At 46.7% G+C, this 20,154-nt stretch overlaps 1 protein-coding gene across 3 annotated transcripts in view; it reads right to left on the bottom strand.

Annotated features, from left to right (window-relative positions):
* LOC146862804 (uncharacterized) overlaps positions 1–20,154 on the bottom strand; it is a 377,330-nt gene that overhangs the window by 290,921 nt on the left and 66,255 nt on the right. For all 3 annotated transcript variants that reach the window (XM_085643300.1, XM_085643302.1, XM_085643301.1), the window contains exon 3: positions 4,537–4,696. In XM_085643300.1, the coding sequence (XP_085499426.1) occupies positions 4,537–4,696 (160 nt within the window). The remainder of the gene's footprint in view (positions 1–4,536; positions 4,697–20,154) is intronic.

Genomic DNA, 20,154 nt, shown 5'->3' with positions numbered 1-20,154 from the left:
CTTGATATATTTCCGCTGCTTTTTGAGTTAGCGAGCTATTAATTTCTGTTTTTAAAATCAATAATTTTTGCAGTGTATCAGAGGTTGATATTCCTTGCTGAATTTGTTTAGCATGTACTATTTCCAGGTTAATGAGTTCCGCGTTAAGTTGTTTATTAATACTATCTTGAGTTTTCTTACGGTTAGCTACAAACGCTATAGTCTCTCCTCTAATTGCTGCCTTAAAACAGTCCCATACACTGAATCTGGGTGCTCTATATTGATTACAATCAAAGAAAGATTGAGCATATGATGTAATATGATTAATATAGTCTGGGTTAGTAAGAAGCTTTCGGTCAAATGACCATTGGATATTAGGTCTATTAAAACTATCCAATTCAAAAATTAACGTAAGTGCATTGTGGTCAGAGATGGTTTTGGGGGATTTAATTATGTCTATTAGGACTGTCTTATGTAATGATGTCATAATGTAGTCTAATCGAACATACTTGTTGTGGGGATAGGAATAATAGGTGAAGCCGTTATCATTCTGCTTCAAGATGTCCCAAGTATCCATTAAATCGTGACTATCCATCAGATGGGATACTGCCCTGTAGACTTTGGGTTTACGGCCACTATAATTCTGTGGGAGTCTATTGTTTACTAGTTTTTCAATATTTATATTAAAATCCCCACACAGGATAAGTGGGCCGGCCCAGGAAGCCAGTTCTAATTCAAGTTCGATAAAGAGTTGTGGGTCATCCAAATTAGAGCCATAGAGTGAACAGATGGTTATATCCGATTCTAGTTGAACCACAACCCACCTGCCATGTTTGTCGACAAGTCAGCGTCTAGGACTCCCCAAACCGGGTCTTGCCAAGATAGCGACTCCCCGTATTTTAGACGTTTGAGATGTTGCTGCTATCAAATTAAATCCAGGAATTTTTAATAAATTTTTATCACATCCAGCTATGTGGGTCTCCTGAATACAGAGGATGTCGACAGGATCCTGACGTAACAATTGAAAAAGTTGGGCCCTTTTTCTCCCATCATTGAGACCCGCTACGTTCCAACATCGCAATTTTACTCTCCCCATTCAAAACTATTCCCCATTGAACCGGTACCATCTATGTAACATAATTTGCACCACCACCAGCCAACTTTAAATTCGATATTTACATTGATATTCCTCTCCCAGTTCTGATTAATCAAAATAAATAATATAGAACTCCAATCACTTAAAGAAATTAGAGTAACCAAAAAGCCTTTAAAGTTTCTTATACTACAGATCAAGCTCATTTTTGCATTTTTTTCCCCCGTTTCTTCCTCCCCCTCCCCCTCCCCCCCTTCCCCCTCCCACTCCCTCCAGACCCCTGCAACCCACCCCCCACCCTCCCCCACCCGTAATGTGAGGCAATTAGACTCTATAAGAGTCTTTAGTGATGGAGAGACGCTCCCAAACCAGACTTAGACTGAAGATAAACATAGAAAACATAGAAAAAAAAAAAAAGGAAGAAAAAGAAAGATAATAAGGAAAATATAGAGAGGCATATAGAGACGAATTGATCTAATGTAGATATGTATCTATATAAAATCTCAGTAATGTCCAATACGCTCTCTATTCTCCTCTCACTATTCTCAAGTCTCAAATCCAGCATCCGAGTTCTTTGTTTTCTCTATTTCTCAACCGATGACCACTTAAAGAGTCATCTATACTGGCTTTATCGCTAGTAAGCCATTAAGTGAGACTGTCTAAAAATTCTTTGGCTTTTATTTCAGAAGTGAAAAATTTGATCTGGCCATTGTATAGAACTTTCAATTTGGCTGGGTTGTTAAGGTAGACTTGTGCTTTCTTCTCCATAAAGGGTTTGATAAGTTGTCGCAGGCGCCACCTCCTTTCCACCGTAGTGTGGCAAAAATCCGGTCTCACAAAATAGGAGATGGAAGCCCTAGTCCGTCGAGCTTCTGGCCTGACTCTATCTGAAATAGCTTGTCGGAGAAGAAAGTTTCCAAAAAATACAAGGACTGCTCGTGGATAATTTCCTTGCTTCCTAGTGGGTTTCAAGGTGATTGGAATTCTATGCACCCGTTGCACCTCAAGCTCCCAGTTCCATGAAGAGAGCTCAGGAAGTGTATCTTTAAAGAGTTGGATGATGAAGGCTCGGATATCAGTACCTTCAATATTTTCAGGTATTCCAAGGACGCGTAGGTTGTTACGTCGTAGGCGATTTTCCATGTCCTCGAGCTTCCATCTGACGTCACTTAGTTCTGCTTCATGTAGTTCAACTTGTTCCTGTGTGGCTGTAGCCTCTGCCTCATTAATGACTATACGGTCTTCCATTTCTGTCATTCTGGTGTTGAAGGTGTTAACTGATCTTGACAATTTACGCACTACACCCTGAACCTTATGTAGAGATAATTGTGCTTTGCGTCCATCCCTTGATGTTTCTTCTCGATGGGAGGCGATAGCCTGGAGGACTGTATCCATCACCGTGGAGAGCGTAGCATCCTGTTGATGTGGAGAGCACCGTTGTGTCGGTCGGGAGCCGGTGGCATGTTCTTGAGACCCCAATGCAATAGAGGGGGAGTAATCCCAAGTCAACCCCTGGGCCCTTTTCTTCCGTATGGTAGCTCTTTTATTTTCCCTGGATTCTGCCGTTCTCACCTCGTGGTCACTTTCCGTCTCGGAACCAGTGTTAGTTTCAATATCAAGTTCAGAGTCATCTGACCATCTTGCATCTTCTATCCCTTCTGATATTGAGTAGAAGTCTGAGGGATCCCTGTCGGTGTCGGTAGGATCGGGGGTTATCTCGTCTCCATCGGTTTTCTCCTTGCCATCAGGAACCTCCAGCAAATCCCTCAGTTTTTTTGAAGTGTCTCTAAGATCTGATGTCCCCAGATCACTCTCTAGAGCATTGCATATGGGCTGGTATTGCGGTGTTTGCCCTTCCTGCACAGCCACAGTCATTGGGGTTTTACGGACCGTTGGTATAGCTTCAAGTACTGTTACCGGTGCTGGCGCTAGTAAGCCTGCTGAAGTGGTCTGTATCAATAATGTTGAAGAGGCTAACGAGACAGTAGAAAAAACAGGAGTATCACATAAGGAAAGATTCTCCATACCTTGTATTCCAGCATTAGGGTCTGCCCCAGCCTTAGAGTCTAGTATTCCTGCCAATGCAACTGTAGGCTCCTTGCATATCACAGAGCTGTCCTCTCCTATAGTTATAGAAGCATTTGTACTAGTGTTCATTATTTCCATATCCTCGGATATGCCATTCTGACTTTGCCCACTAGGTGTCACTGTAGACCCTGGAATAGCTCTCAGGATATCCGCAGTTGATGGAAGAGCTGCTGGTTTCTGTGATGGGGGGACCGGGGTCTGGACCGGAGCAGACACTGGAGCGGGAGTCTTTCGGAGCAGTTCAATCACAGATGGACCAGCTACAGGCGTATTCGGCTGTTGTCTTGAGCCCTTTGCTGATTTTCCAACTCCCGCGTCGAGATCGGTAAAATCGCCGCTGCCCTCCAAACGTGTGCCGCCTCGCTTTGCAACCAACTCCTTGTCACGAAGAGCCTGCTTCGCTGCTTCGCTGCTCTAGTCTTGGCTGCAGCAGCGGCTATCGTAGCGGCGTTTTTCGGAAACTTTTTTCAATGTGGTTTTTATTGTGCTGCCTTGGAGGGTTTGAGAAAGCAAATCTATTCTTAAGAATAGTAGAATTAATTCAATGGCAGACATTTCAAATGGAATTTTAATATGGCTTTAAATATGTGATGGTATTTATTATTGTAAATGTTTTATATTTGATTATAACACCTCAAATGGCAGTGAATTGCACTTTTATCATAATACTCAAACTAGCCCACATCACAAAGTTGATCACAACAGTCCTGCTCATCAATGTGTGTTACACTGTTGCCGTACTCATGTGGAGGCTTTGCAGAGTAAGAACAGAAAAGCTGGAATGGCAGGTACACATATTCTGAGAGCTTTTTCTAAATGTGCATACTTTTGAGACTGTTTTATGTAAGAAGCATCACTGCACTTAACTCCCACGTGATGAAATATGCAATTAAGTAATACAAAATGTCTAACCTTTTTGAGTCTTTTGATTTTGCTAAAGCTCCAAATATAATAAACTTGCTTATAGGGGCTCCCAGGCAGCCCTTTTCATCCATTGGTCTGTTATGGTTAAGTTCATATTTCTCTTCCACCCACTACAGTCAACAGGCTAGGACACCGGTACAGCCCACTCCAGCTACTGGCTTACCTCTCTGCGAGTGATGACATGCCGCTCTTGACATGCAAAAAGCAGTCGCCTATGTACAGTTTTGTATAAACCATTCACACACATTGGCAAAGCCAAATGTTGGCAGCCGACGCCAAGCCTATTGGCTTTGCCAGTGCTTGTTAGCATCCGATTCTTATTATTGGAACGTGTGATGTGTTTAGCAAATGTTTCTCACAAGTGTTTGAACAGACATATATTGTTCCTCAAAAACTCTACCAAATGTACATTTCTTAGGCCTCACAGTGTTATCGTCAGAGCTCATACTCACTGATCCGCAGAATCTCAGCATAGCCCTGCCTCAATGACTCCACCCCAGACTGGCCGCTTTGCTTCTCTACTTCTTTTGGAAGTTCCTTGCCATACAGGTATAAGTCGATTAATGCTGCCTTTGAAGATCTATTTATGAGCACATTCTGAGAAGGTGGCACCTACGGGAAAATACAATAAAATATACACGACTCGATGATGCAGGATGCTGAATCTCACCAGCCACGACCAACACGTTAAGTTCTGCATAGTTTCAAACACCATCAACCTCCAATTTTCAAATATATCATCTTTTTATTCACTATTTTATGTTTATGTTTTGTTTTTAAAGGCTTTAAGTTATAGCTCCATTTAGTGATTGGCTGCTATATGAATTTGTAATCCATGTTCATGCAAGCTACATGTATGATACTTTCATCTTTCATTAACTCAGAGTCATGTCATGTACTCGTGGTTTATGATGGATTATGGCCATGGCTCTATTGAATGTTCAACTCTGTAAATACATGCTCTTCTATGAATACATAGATGACGATTCATTCTCAAGGTTGATTTAGAGTAATATGGAAAATGCAGAAATTATTGTTAAAATCTACAGGAGCTCCATCTTTGCTGAGACTGGGCGGGATGGCGTCAGATAGTAGGACACCGGCCATCACATACAACACATGATCGCAGGATATCTGCTGGGAAAGCCATAGCAGCCAGCTCACTATAGCATAGAATATGGGCCAGGTCTCTACTCATGCGCTTCTGGATCACTATAATCACTGAATAATAGAAACAGGTAGCTAGACACTGCACCATAACCTCCCCTCTCCACACATGTCCCAGTATATAATCTGTTTATTTTAGTAGTAGTAGTTTTTATTGCTTTAATGATTCAGTCTAAGCATCCACACGCTAGTCATATGTTCTCATGACTCTTGCGTAGGGGTTCGTAGGCATGCCATAGTAACGGCAGACTGTACTCTGTATAAGTGCCAATAACAATAATTCTTGGACATTACCTGTGCATGCATTATTCTTATGTTTTATTCAAATGCTACAATAATATAGCTTTAGAGAAAAAATGAAATTCCCTTAGTGAATGAGTTCACATAAGCAAGTCGTTGCTTTGCTCAACAGAGACTTAAAGACAACCTTTTCTACAGGGTTGTGTTTTCTGTAGGCTATTGTATAAAGCAGATTTACTAATGCTGATATACCATGTTACGCACTTGCTTATACAGAGCCAAATTCTACCCAAAAGCGGAGTGTGACGATCATACCTTCTCATGATGATGCAATCCGTAAACCAACAGAAGCAAAATCATGCAGACTATCCTGTAACTAATAGCCCTCAATAAAGGTTTCAGCCATGCATCAGACTATCAGAAGTTTCTAATTTTGACAAAACATGGTGTTTCTGGCAGATCTTCTGGTAGACCATTCTTTAAGTGCTAAACTAAGATCCTCTCAGGCCTTCCATCTACTGTTCTTTCTTCTATTTATCGATGTGAACCTGAGTGCCGACACATCTTAGGTTCATACACTCCCATCCGCCTTTTGAGCCCACCTTCAACCAGTGCAGATCTCCAAGCTGTGGCCCACCTAGATGGAGACCCATGTCTCGTTTTCAGGGATTAATGAGAGCTCTAATATCTCTGTTCTGAACAGAGTATCGGTTTGTCAACATTGCTTCTGTGATAAGGCCACAAACGATCATTTAATATCAGAGCCTGAATTAAGTATGGAGTGTGTTTTCTACTCTAAGTATTGGCTTTAGTATAGTGTAAGCATGAGGTGGCAGACAACAGATTGATACATGAGCGACACAGATCTACAAACATCAACAAACATCTAGGCATCGAAGCACGTAGAGCTGCGATCTAAGAGAATCATCTGCAGCTGGGTTATCCGCTTCAGTGGACCGTATGATGGCGCACATGTGACCCGTAGCAAATCAATCACTCAATTAATCAGGGGTTTATAAAGCGCGCTACTCACTTGTGAGGGTCTCAAGGTGCTGGGGGTGCAGCTCCAGATTAGTCGAAGAGCCAGGTCTTGAGGCTTTTCCTGAAGGTGTGCAGAGTGGGGGAGCGTCTGATGTTGACTGGGAGTTCATTCCAGGTCTTTGCTACGACGTAGAAGAAGGCTCTTCCGCCTGCTCTGGTTCTGTGGATGTGTGGGGTCTCTGCCAGGGCGAGGTCAGCGGAGAAGAGGTTCCGTTTGGGCACGTGGAAGGAGACTCTTTCGTTGAGTTATTTGGGTCCGATGTCATGGAGGGATTTGTAGGCGTGGGTGAGTAGCTTGAATGTTACTCTCTTCTCGATGGGGAGCCAGTGGAGGTCTCGTAGGGTGCGGGGTCATGTGCTCGTGTTGTGGGGTTCCAAGGATGAGTCTGGCTGCGGTGTTCTGGATAGTTTGGAGCTTGTGTAGCAGGGTTGTGTTGATTCTAGCATAGAGGGCGTTACCGTAGTCCAGTCTGCTGGTAACGAGTGCATTGGTGACGGTCTTTCTGCATTCAGGGGGATCCACTTGAAGGTCTTGCGGAGGATGCAGCGGGAGTTAAAGCAGGTCGAGGTGACGGCGTTGATCTGGCGGGTCATGGTGAGGGAGGAGTCTAGGCTGATGCCGAGGTTCCGGGCGTGGTCCGTCAGGGTGGGTGGGTTTACGAGGGCAGGGGGCCACCAGGAGCTGTTCCACACTGTGGAGGAGGGTCCAAGGACGAGGACCTCTGTCTTCTCCGAGTTCAGTTTTAGGCAGCTGTTGCTCATCCAGGCTGCAACGTCTTTTACCTTCTTGGAAGCTGAGTCTGGTGTCTTCGGGGTTTCGCGTGAGAGAGAGGATGAGCTGGGTGTCATCGGCGTAAGATACTATGCTGAGACCATGCTGTCTGACGATGGTGGCGAGGGGGGCCATGTAGATGTTGAAAAGTTTGGGGCTGAGCGATGATCCTTGGGATACTCCACAGTTGATTTCTGTAGGTTCGGAGAGGAAGGGAGGGAGTCTGATCCTTTCTACCGGAGAGAAAGGAGCGGATGCAGTCGAGGGCGATTTCTCGTATACCGGCGTCATGGAGTCTGGCTGCGAGAGTGCGGTATGAGACAGTGTTGAAGGCTGCGGAGAGGTCTAGTAGGATGAGGGCTGCAGTGTGGCCCTGGTCGAGTAGCATGCGGATGTCATCGGTGGCGGCGAGGAGGGCGGTCTCGGTGCTGTGGTTGCTGCGAAATCCGGACTGGGAGGAGTCGAGGATGGCGTTCTCTTCAATGAAGGTTGTCAGCTGGGCGTTGATGAGTCTCTCTGTAACTTTGGCTGCGAAGGGAAGGAGAGAGATGGGCCGGTAGTTTTTCAGGTCCGTCGGGTCGGCCGAGGGTTTCTTGAGGAGGGGCTTGGCCTCTGTCTGCTTCCAGTCGTCAGGGAAGATGTCGGATTTGAGGGAGGCGTTGATGGTCCGGCCTAGTTCGGGTGCTATGGCGGCAGCAGCTCTGCGGTAGATGTGCGGTGGGCAGGGGTCCGTGAGGCCTCCTGAGTGGGTGTTCTTCATGGTCGTGGTGCTGTCTTCAGTGGTGGCGGGTTTCCAGGTGTTGATGGTCAGCTGGTTGTCAGTGGTGGAGAGAGGGGTGGTTTCAAGGGTCTGTTCACTGAAGTTGTCGTAGAGGGCCTTGATTTTCAGGTGGAAGTAGGAGCTGATTTTGTTGCAGAGGTCCTGGGATGGAGTGACGTCTGTGGCTTCGCTGTGGGGTTTGGTGAACTGCTGTATGACGTTGAAGAGTTCTTTAGCGTTACTTGCGTTGGAGTGGATTTTGTTCTTGATAAAGGTCCTCTTGGTGGCTCCTTTGTGCTGGTGGTATTCGTTCATGGCGTTCCTGTAGATGTTCTGGTCTTCGGTGGTTTTCCTGTTCCGCCAGAGTTTTTCGAGGAATCTGCAGGAGCGCCTGGCTTCTTGGAGATCGGTGGTGAACCAGGCGAACTTCAGGGGGCGTTGATTGACAGGGAGGACGAGGGGTGTGAGCTTGTCAGCGCAGCCGGAGATCCAGAGCTGTAGTTCTTTGGCTGCGGAGTTGGCATCAGTCGTGGCTTTAGTCCGAGGTTGGCACGGTTGTCTAGGAGAGTGGTGGAGTCGGGGGTCATTGCGGTTGTCGAGGGGGTAGTTTAGGTCTCCAATGAGAATGTAGTCCGTGGAGGCAATGGCTTGGGGTGCGACGAGGTTGGTAATGGTGGTGGCAGAAGAGGCGCGAGGCCCGGGTGGTCTATAGACGAGTGTCCCGCGCAGCGTGGTTCTGGGGGTAGTTTGGATCTGGAAATGGAGGTGATCTATGTTGGAGAGGGGTCACTCGTGCTGGAGGTGCAGAGTTGGAGAGAGCTTTTGTGTGCGATGGCGAGTCCTCCTCCTGGGCCATTGGGGCAGTCCTTTCTTTGGATTTTGTATCTGTCGGGGATGGCGGTAGCGATGTTGGGGCCGGAGGCAAAGAGAACATGTTGATGCATCCAAGGTAATGCGAACACCTTCAGACAGTCCTGGGAGTTTTGGCCAACAGACTTTTGCCTGATGGGATTTTTAAGCCTATTCTTACAACAAGTCAAAGAATGCAAAGTTCTGTTTGCTAAAACGGAATTCTCTGAAGGTGTCACACATGACACCAGGTATCTTATGCATATGAATATATGGTGAAAAAAATATATACACGTCCTCCTTGCAATGTGGCATGTCTTCGCTTTGAGGAATGCAAAAACAACAGTTGATGGACAGAATGCAGAACAATGTCATACATTCACCCCAGTACAGAGATCTGGGCCTAAATCCATCGTTTTTTTGCTCACCATGCCGTTCCAGTTTGAACCCAGCCATATGCAAATCAGTCTTGACCCTGTGCCTCATAGGTACAGTCCAGCCCGAACTGCCAAGCCAGGTCCTCCCTGGACTGGAACCAAGCATCCTAGGACCAGTTTTGGGGTTTCATCCCTCTTCAGCAAGGATAGCTTGATTCCAGTGACATGGAGAGCACAGGACCCACGTCTGGGCATACCCTTCCCACTTGGGGTGACAAATGCAAAAACAATAGTTGATGGACAGAATGCAGAACAATGTCATACATTCACCCCAGTACAGAGATCTGGGCCTAAATCCATCGTGTTTTTTGCTCACCATGCCGTTCCAGTTTGAACCCAGCCATATGCAAATCAGTCTTGACCCTGTGCCTCATGGGTACAGTCCAGCCCGAACTGCCAAGCCAGATCCTTTCTGGACTGGAAACAAGCATCCTAGGACCGGTTTCGGGGTTTCACCCCTCTTCAGCCAGGATAGCTTGATTCCAGTGACATGGAGAGCACGGGTCAAGACTGATTTGCATATGGCTGGGTTCAAACTGGAATGGCATGGTGAGCAAAAAGATGGATTTAGGCCCAGATCTCTGTACTGGGGTGAATGTATGACCTTGTTCTGCATTCTGTCCATCAACTGTTGTTATTGCATTAGCTTTGGGGAAAGCACAGAAAGCCTCTTCATGACAAGTTGACATTGTATTTTTGTACTTTAAGGTCTGCACATTTTTTCAGTTCCACAAATTCTGAATACAAAGGTGTCCCCTGAGCAACATTTGTAAGTATTTTTATTGAGTTTGTACATTTGAAAGTGTATATTCCAAACGCAAAATAACTTTCCAATAAATCTGTTTAATGCTAGATGTAAGACCACAGAGGCATGCTAAGCCAGCGTTTCTTTCGGCCAATGCACTGTCTGACCTGAATCATTTTAGTTAAATCCAGATCTCTGACCTGAATCATTTTAGTTAAATCTAGATTTCCCCTCTGTTGGCACCAAACCAATAACAGCGAAGGCCGTTCAATTACTAGAGGGAGGAAGCAGAGGTCCCTCGCTGAAGCTTGACTCAACAGCTGATCCAGTTTCAAACAGGGCAAGTACACTTCTCACAGCACAACTTTCATTGCTTATTACCTCTACTACGTTTTGCATATTTAAATGATGCGCTAGAACTTTCATAAAGCCAAACCCAAAAGAACTCAGTTTAGATGAATTCTTCAACTAGAAACGTACAATAATGCCAACACTGTTCACCGCGCTTTCATAGGTCTTCTATGAATCTCTATAAAATAATTATACGAATACATCAACCAAAAAAAAAAAATCATAATTTCACCCTGTTCAGGCAGTCACTCGACGACTGCTTCCCCCACTCTCTGCGGAGATCCAGCAGAATGTGGGCATTAATGGAGGAATATATATGGGGGAGCTGCAATGGGGTCAGCAGAAGAGATCTGTCCACAATGTGTTGCTCTCAGATTCTGACTGATATGTCCTTCTGCAGCCCAGAAATTAGAAATATATGTTTCATTTTTCTTAAAAAGGAATCATTACCAGTACACTTTGTTCCTCAACAGATATTGAAAATTGCAAGTCACACCAACAGTTTACATGAAGTTTATATTCAACATCATTTCTTGGGATCCAGTTTGGCCTCCTCTGCACTAAAGAATTCCCAAGGTAAGCAATGAATCTGCAAGTTTTCAAAGCTTGTTGATGTTCTCCTGGTGTTGGAAGGGGCACGGCATATGACTTACTGCTGAGTTTAAGCTGCTGTCTGAACATCCACGCAACACTAAAGTAATTTTTTTCAGAGAAGGAATTGGGTGCCTTAGAACACTGAGGCCCTCGTGATTATGACGGTGGCAGAGTGTCCAGGTGGAGGAATACTGCTCACCATCCGAAAATACTGGGCCACCTAAACACCGGACCCAGTTTAGCCAGGTGCAGAAATGCACCAGCTAAAACCACAGCAGGAGAGGGGCTGTGGGTCCAGACCGGTATCCTGCTCATCCCTTGCAGCAACAGGTGGGGGGCGACAACGTACCTTAGCAGGAGCACCGATTCCTTTCTTGTTGGATATCCTGCCTGCCCCCTCCAACTGGCACCTGCTCTGAGCAGGTGCTGAATGGCAGTGGAAAAGTCCCTGGAATCTGCAAAATGTGGATTTTCACCAGGTATTTCTAGGTCTACTGGGTTATTTCCAACTCAGAATGGCCACATTTAAGGGTAGTGATACCAGAAGGAATGGGTGAGTCTAGGCCCAGTGTCTCCACACCTAAGTCTGGCCAACTTGCAAGGAGAAGAGGATAACACAGCCCAAACAATGTTAAAAAACAAGATGTTGCCCATTCAGAAAATTGATGTTGAGATTATCCTATACTGATAGGGGTAATGAAGCAGTTCCTTGTATCCACTAATGTACATCTTTTACTCAGCCTCCCAGGTTGTTGAAGCGGCGAGGTTATTCACCTACAAAGTGGCCAAGTTAGTTTGCAGCTAGCTCCCAAATTTCAAGAGGCGTGCAGATGTCTTACAGTAAAACGGTAGAATGAATAAATATCCCTATAGCTAAGAAAAATTCAAAAGCAACTACTGCGCTTTTGGCACAGACTGTTGTTTAATTACATTTGGCCTCTTTGTTGTTTTTATCATGTCCTTCACACCGGGCGGCATTTTGGAAACCCCAAGTATCTGTAGTTTGGTGCTTCCTAGGGACACCCATATCTATTACACAGAGGCAGCATACTGACTATCTCGGGACTTCCTTGGCAATCAAGTGTGTGAATATGGTTGCCTCAGTCATCTGTGACCATGTTCCTTTAGGGCATAGGATTGTCTACCAGATGTTGCAGATGGCAGCTGAAAAACTTCCTCTCCTTGAGGCAAACATGCCCACTGAACAGAGTCACACATGCAGAGTCAAATACTGGGATCTAACATCACTGTCACTTCTCACCTCCATTCCCTCCTGCTGCAAATAAAACGATAAAAGGAATCTGCCTCTGCAAAAAGTAAGCTCACCGCAGGGTAATTTTTATAATTTGCTTATAACTTCTTTTCCTACCCAAGTCACTCTCTGTCAGTACTTCTCTAAGATTCTCTTTGATTCCTCTCTAGTATGATTGTTTTACAACCACTACCCATTCTAACCTCATAGGTGGTGGACATCTATGTCTACGTTTTTTAAGTAAGACTGGTTCCTCCAATGAAATATGTGATCCCTATTTCCACTCATCCATAAAGGGTAATCCCTTTTATTTTACTAGAACTCTCACCCACACAACCCTGCATTATCTTTGAATTCTTGTCCAGTTGCCTGCTACTACCTGATGGGCTCAATCAACCCTTGACCTCTGCAGGGTGAAAGGGGAGGTCTTTGGTTTTTATTTTTTCGGTATTGTTGCTACATTTATTTGAGGGACCCTCAACTATATTAAAAACAACTTTAGATGTGGTATGAGTGTATGATTTCTCCCACACATTATCAGGTCGACATGTTTCAGCTAGTTTTTATATGCCAAAAGATTTCAAAATTAGAAATACATTTTCTGAAAACTGATAACTTTGTGACACCTTATTTCTACCCCCTTCCGAAAATCCACAAGGAGATGAGGTCACCACCAGGAAGACCTATAGTGTCTGCTATATATTCCACACCGGAACCTTGATGCAAGTTTAGTGACCACTTCCTTTGCCCAATGGTAAAAAAGATCCCTACTAGACAGGCAGGTGACTGCACACCTGAAGACGGACACACACTGAGACAGGCACAGCCTAAAGATTTACTTGTATGTTATGGGGAATTTGATTTGATCCCAAAAAGAACCTATTCATGAGCCTTGACAGAGAGTCTGTATACAAGCTTACCTCAAGATGAGACATTGCGAGTTATTGAGAGATTGCTATTTTCTGCTGAATGGGAATATAAACCCCACACTTTGTCCTTGAATGCATAAAATTAGCACTCATGCAAATGTACTTTGAGTACGAGGGGTCCCTGTAAACTTAGGTACATGGGACTTTGATGGGGAGCACATTCGGCCACAGCACACCATGTTTCTGTGTGCACCACTTCGAGAGGATGGTAGTAAGATCAAAAGACAACCCATACCGACACAAGCTATTACTGTGGAAACAATGCATCAATGATGTCCTAGCTATCTGGAATGGAAATGAAGGGGGTGCACAAAGTTTTGTCAACTGGCTTAACGAACAGTATGAATATCTGAAATTCACACATTCAATGGACAGAGAAACCTTGAACTTTTTAGATGTGAGTATCTTCAATGGAGAGGGATTCTAGAAAACAAAAACACATAATACACCCACAGTTGAACAATATCCTTAAATTCAGTAGTTTCCACCCATGCCTGCTACAAGAGAATTAGCTCTACGGGCAGTTCCTGAGGTTACAAAGGAACTGCAGCAATCTGGGTGACTTCAAAACATAGACACAGGCGGTGAGCAATAAACTGTGAGAGCATGACTATCCTGACCACATCATATGAAAAACATGGATGAAAGCGTGCAATAACAACAGGGACGCTCTCCTAGAACCAACTACTTGAAAGACAAAGAAGGAACAAATAGAGTGTCTGACGACATACAATATCATATCAAACCAGAATAAGATCATAAATAAGAATGGTAGAGTCCTCAAAAGTGTAGGATTAAACCTGAAGAAACCTCTTTTCGCACACAAAAGAGGCAGAAACTTGAAAGATGTACTGGTAGACGCAAGACCACAAAGAAAAAAAAAGGATGACAATATCACGCACACCCTGAAGAACCTACCCAAAGTTACACGATCTATCCCTTGCGGAAATTGTAGTGTGTGCTACATGCAAGAAAAAACTAAACACTGCACTTGGGTGAAGAAAAGGAATGGATAAAGATTAACCATACCAGTTGTAACACAAACCATATTGCTTACTTGACAACATGCCTTTGTGGTCTTTGTCATGTTGGTATGACCATCAAGATAAGTAAAACTCTAAATAGGGGAACATAGAAGAAGCCTGAGATGTAGGAGGGCTACAACCAAAATGGCCGCCCACTACATAGAATCCAGACATACAGAGGATGATTTTAATCGGACAATAATGAAACATCTAGCTAAGAGGAAGTGATAGTTGGTCCTTGAAATAGGGGTATAGCTACCTGGCTTGCGAAGGGCCTTGGTAAACCAGTGTGTTTTCTTTTTTTTTTTTTCCCCCCAAAAAACTTTATTCAGCATTTAGTCACAATACACAGCTTATGCCTACAACCACGTATGGCCGGCAGCATGACGGTATAGAGGAAGGTAATGGTGTACACAGCGGTTCGTCCACAACCCTCCACTGGCCGGCCGCGTTGCAATGTTAACAATAAGTAGGATGATAACTCAAAAAAGGGACTCCCGTCCTGTTATTCTATTTTGGAATTGGCAGGTAATGATTGTGACATATCTCATGTATACAGTGTACACAGGCAAAAAACAGCTGTTGCAACCTCATCTCATCACATGTCCCAGTGGTGTAATATATCCCATGTCATTCCGTCATCAATCAATGCCATAGGAGCACAGGGGAAGAATCCACTCCATCACCTCCCTCCTGCCGTCCCCTGAAAGGTTGCCCCGAATCATGGAAGCCGTATCCCTCAGCCGCCGAAGTGTGAGTATTCTTTAAATGTATGCAGTGGTGTATCGGTACCGACTTGATCTCTTCTCTATGCGCTCCCGCCCAAGCAGGGTGGGTCCAGTGGGCTTGGTGCCATAGGATCTATCTAATATAGCTATCGATGATGTGTTATGATATGGGGTGTGATAACAGGTATGTCGTGAGGGGGCTCCATATGTCCATTGGACGAGCCGCTGCGGGCAAAAGCTCCGCGTATTGGAGCAGCGTTTCTTGACACTGCACCATGCTTCTGATCCAGTCTTTGAATTTCGGGGCTCTGCCCCTTCCCCACCTGCAAGTTATCAGTCTCTTGGCCATAAGAAAAGCGATGGTGGCGAATCTGCGGACAGGTTTTCTAACAGTTTTTGTGTAACCCAGTAGTGCCTGCACTGGAGATGGTGACAATGGTATATTTATCATCTCCGAGATGCCCGAATATACCTGACCCCAATATTCGGCAACCTCCCGGCAACCCCACGCTACATGCAAGAAATCCGCCGCGGGTGCATAGCATCGCCAGCAAAGGTCGTCCTCCCGAAGACCTATCCTATGCATACGGGCTGGTGTACAATAGAGTCTATGTAGAAACCTATAGTGAATGACCCTGAATCTGCTGCTGGAAGAGATTTGTTCGGTTTGTGCACAGCAAAAGTCCCAGATTTCATCTGTAATGGGTTCACCCAGCTCTCCCCCCCAGCCAGCGCGCGCCCCGCAATGTCCCAGCTCCGGTATGGCGTGTAGTAAGTGGTATAGGTTCGATACCGCATGTGCAGGAGTTGCAGCTTTAAGCAGCTGATGTAGAGGGTCTAGTGTGGGCGGCTCGGCCGGAAACTCTTCCGTCAGCGCTCGAATCCCACTACGAAGTCTTATATATAGAAATGTATCCATGGGAGTGGGTGTAAGGTCAGCGAGCATGTGCGTCTGCGACCTAAAACGACCATCATGATATAGGTCTCCCCATGTCTTAATGTTGAGTTTGATCATAAAGTTTTTAAATATTTGTTCCTGCAGAAGAGGTAGCGTGGGATGGTACGCCAAAGGGAGCAGCGGAGAGTATGGTAAGGTCGTGTGAGTTTTTCCTGCGATACGACGCCACGCCAGGACTGTACTAGAGACTGTTGTACCTTCCGCAGTATGCGTTACAGGCTCACTAAATAAAGCACCTTCCAGCGGGATCGGGTCCGCCAGCCAATGCTCCACCGCCACCTGAGGCAGAAAGGGCATGGGGCGAATCCAATAATGTACATAGTGTGCCTGGGCACTATCATAGTAAAGTTCGAACTCCGGTAGATCAAAGCCGCCCTGTGCGAACGGGCGAGTCAAAATACCCCAGCGCAGTCGTGGCTGCTTTCCCCCCCAGACCAGTCGGATAAGCTCAGATCGCAACATTTAAAAAAAGGACTTGCCCGGGTAGTATGGGATATTTAGGAAGAGGTATAGAAGTTTAGGCAGGATCACCATCTTAATGAGGGATGCGCGCCCTGCAAATGAGAGTGGCAATGTGATCCATCTGGTCACGCAAGTTTGGATGTGGTCAAAGGCACGGCCGTAGTTCAGCCGCATCAGTTCGTCCCGGTCTCTAGTGAGATATATGCCCAGATAGCGGACCTCATCTGTGCACCACCTCAGTGGATAATCGAGGAGGAATGGCTGGGCCGCTTTCGTGAGCGGAAAGATAGTGGATTTTCCCCAGTTAATATGGATACCCGACATGCCGGCAAAGCGAATGAATTCTCGCAGAATGGGGTTGAGGTTAGTAATGGGATCACGTATGTATAGCGTTATGTCATCCGCGTAAAGGGACACAAGGACCTCTCGCTGTAGACAACGTAGAGCCCTGTCCCGGTGGTGCTGTCGGAGTCTGGCCGCTAGCGGTTCCATCGCTATGGCGAACAGTAATGGAGATAAGGGGCACCCCTGACGCGTGCCCCTGGATATGGCAAAGGCGTCAGATATCCGACCATTTACCCCAACGCGAGCAACTGGTTGACGGTAAAGTATACCTATCCACTGTGTGAAGCCTATTGGCATCCCCATGTTTCGTAGTATGCATAGGAGGTAGTCCCATTCTAACGAATCAAAGGCCTTGGTGGCGTCTAAGAACACCGCCACCAACGGCAAGTCAGGGTCTACATTTTGCAATATGGAGAAAAGCATGCGGAGGTTGTATGAGGTAGCCCTGCCGGGGATGAAGCCCGCCTGATCCGACAGCACCAGCCCTCCCATCAGCAGCTGCAAGCGATTGGCCAAAACCTTGGTCAGAATTTTCGCATCACAGTTGATTAGGGATAGGGGACGGTAGGAATCACAACATTTGGGCGATTTACCGGGTTTTAGTAGAGAAATGATTAGAGCTTCTTGCATGGACGGGGGAAGTATTCCGGACTCGTGTGCCTCAAGGTAGACCTCTCGAAGCACCGGTACCAGGACATCTGCGTAGGCCTTATAAAAGTCCATGGGCAGCCCGTCCAGCCCAGGAGCCTTCCCAGGTGCCATCTGGTTGATCGCATCCCTTATTTCGTCTAGACTTATGGGCTCTGCCAGAAACTCTCTGTATCTGTCCGGAAGCCACCCCAAGGTGAGTTCCCTCAGGTAATCACCCATATCTAGGTCCCCCGCTCTGGTAGTAGAGTAGAGTGCGGAGTAGTGGTCAACAAAAGCGTCTAAGATCGACCATGTATCTCGTAAAGGCACCCCTCCGTCTCCCTCTAACTCCAACACGAAATTGGAGCCTTGTCGGGGGCGAATCACTCCCGCCAGCAAGCTCCCGGGACGCTCTCCCTCCCCATAGGCCCTAGCTCTGGAGTGTTTACCTCGAAATTTTACCTCCCTGTCAGCGGTGGTAGTATACTCAGATAACACCTCTCGATACCGCGCCTGGGCGGCGGAGTCCGTGTTATAGTCCGGCTGGGTTTCTAGTGTTCGAAGTGTGTTTTCCAATGTATGTAAGGTATTGCGTAAAGCCCGCAATACGCCTGAGCCTTTAGATATGCAAATGCCACGTACCGTGACCTTCAGTGCCTCCCACAGTGTGGCTAGCCGCTCTACCGATCCCTTGTTATGCGATAGAAACTCTTCCATATCCTGACGGAGTTCAGAGCGGAATAGCTCATCAAGTAGTATGTTGGGTTGGAGGCGCCAGGATGGGGGTCTCCCCAGTATGTCCGGTAAGCGGAACCTGGTCAGTACCGGGGAGTGATCAGAGAACGTGCGACCCACATGTTGTGCCGCAGCCATGGAGGGGGCCAGCCCCCGAGACACCAATATGTAGTCTAGTCTAGCCCAGGTGGCATAAGCCGAGTTCCAATGCGTCCCCTCCATACTAGTAGGGTGTAAGTGCCGCCATGCATCTACCATCTCCTGATTGTCACAAATGTCTCGCAGGTATCTATGGGTGTTGGTGTAATGGTGTGTAGAAGGGTTGGACCTGTCCAAGGCCGGGTCGAGGACCGCATTGAAGTCCCCTCCCCATATGAGATGTGTTGATCCCACCTCCCTGATCTTGTTCCAGAGGGCAATGAAGCTACTCGGGTCATCACAATTAGGGCCATAGGAGCATGCGAAGGTGATGATGTCGGCACCCATCCTTCCCCAGGTGACGCAATACCATCCCTCTCGGTCCGCTGCGTCTCCCATTGGAGTATAGGGAACATTCCTTTTTATCAAAATGGCAGTGTCTCTCGCATAAGACGAGTATGCTGCGAAGACCGAATGTGTCGCCCAGCGGGCGGCAAAGCCGCCTTCGCGTTGGGGATCCATATGGGTCTCCTGCAAGAATGCTATATTTACGTTAAGCCTGTCCAATGCCCCCAATATCTGTCTCCTCTTCCTCGGGTCCCCCAGGCCTCTAACATTCCAGGTAATGACGGACAGAAGACCCCCCCACCCCTGCTATCTAGCTGCACTTCCCGTCTCATATTTATAGCTATAGAAACGAAATATCCTGGTTTGTGCAAATCCCTGCCTGCTCTGGAGCCATTGCATTGCGGAGGGTTCAAAAAGCGAGTCTGCCGTGTGCACTGTGACCTTATCCCTGCTGTGTTCAAACAAAATATCAACAATCCCTTGAATATCACCCCCCCCCCACCCACAACGACATCCCAATCATGCCGAGCATCCACCCCATCCCACATCAACGCAACATTCCAAACCATAATCCTGTTGGGGAATACCCAATTGGGAGACACTAGGGGTCCAGACCCGCCAACCCAACTCCCCCGATTTTTTCACCCGCCGCCCGCTTGGGTCAGTATCAGCAGGCTGTGCGGGAGGGGGAAGGGCGTGCCAGAGCAAGATCAAGTTAAACATCAACAGTTGTACCCTGGAAACAAACGGGCCTATTAATCTACAGTCCATCCACTCGAGGTCAGGGCACTAAGCAAAGGAAATTACAAACAGTGAGGCTCACTGCGCGGTAGAAGCTAAGCATTGCTATGCAGTGACAGTGTAATAATAAACAAGAATATCAGCCATACCCCTTCAGTCAGTCCAGAGCTGAGGTGGGAGAGCGGGAGCCATCCCTCCCAGGAGGTGTTCGGGCAGACTCGTGAGAGCGTTTATGGTCTTTTAGGAAGAGTTCCACCTGAGATGGGTTCTGGAATATGTGTGACTTGCCATGGAGGACCACCCGTAGGCGCGCCGGGTAGAGCATGGAATAACGGATATCATTTTGAATGAATCGTTTCTTAACTGCCCCAAATTTTCGGCGTGCCTCCTGTACAGCCTGTGTGAAGTCAGGGAAAAAAGAGAGCGTGGTGTTTTCATACTGAACAGGCTGCTTCTCTCGTGCCAGGCGAAGCAAAGTATCACGGTCTCTATAATTCAGGAAACGGATGATGATTGGTCTCGGAGGGGCTCAAGGAATGGGGCGAGGGCCCAGGGAGCGGTGAGCCCGCTCTACCACCAAGTGTGGGGAGAAGGCCTCCGCGACAAAGAGGTCAGAAAGCAATTTTTCTATGAAGAGTTCCATTTTCCCCACTGCGGTGGATTCTGCCAGACCAAGAAGGCGCACGTTATTTCGGCGCGATCGGGCTTCCAAGTCCTCATTCTTGTCGGCAATCACCTTCAGTAACCGCTCCATCTGCTATACAGTGCTGGCATTGGCCGCCGCCCCATCCTCAAGCCCCGAGATCCGCTGCTCCGTCTCCTT

The sequence above is a fragment of the Triturus cristatus genome, chromosome 2_2, assembly GCF_964204655.1.
Source record: "Triturus cristatus chromosome 2_2, aTriCri1.1, whole genome shotgun sequence".
NCBI lineage: Eukaryota > Metazoa > Chordata > Amphibia > Caudata > Salamandridae > Triturus > Triturus cristatus.
The sequence above is the reverse complement of the archived record's forward strand: the minus strand, read 5'-3'. Positions and strand labels throughout refer to the sequence as shown.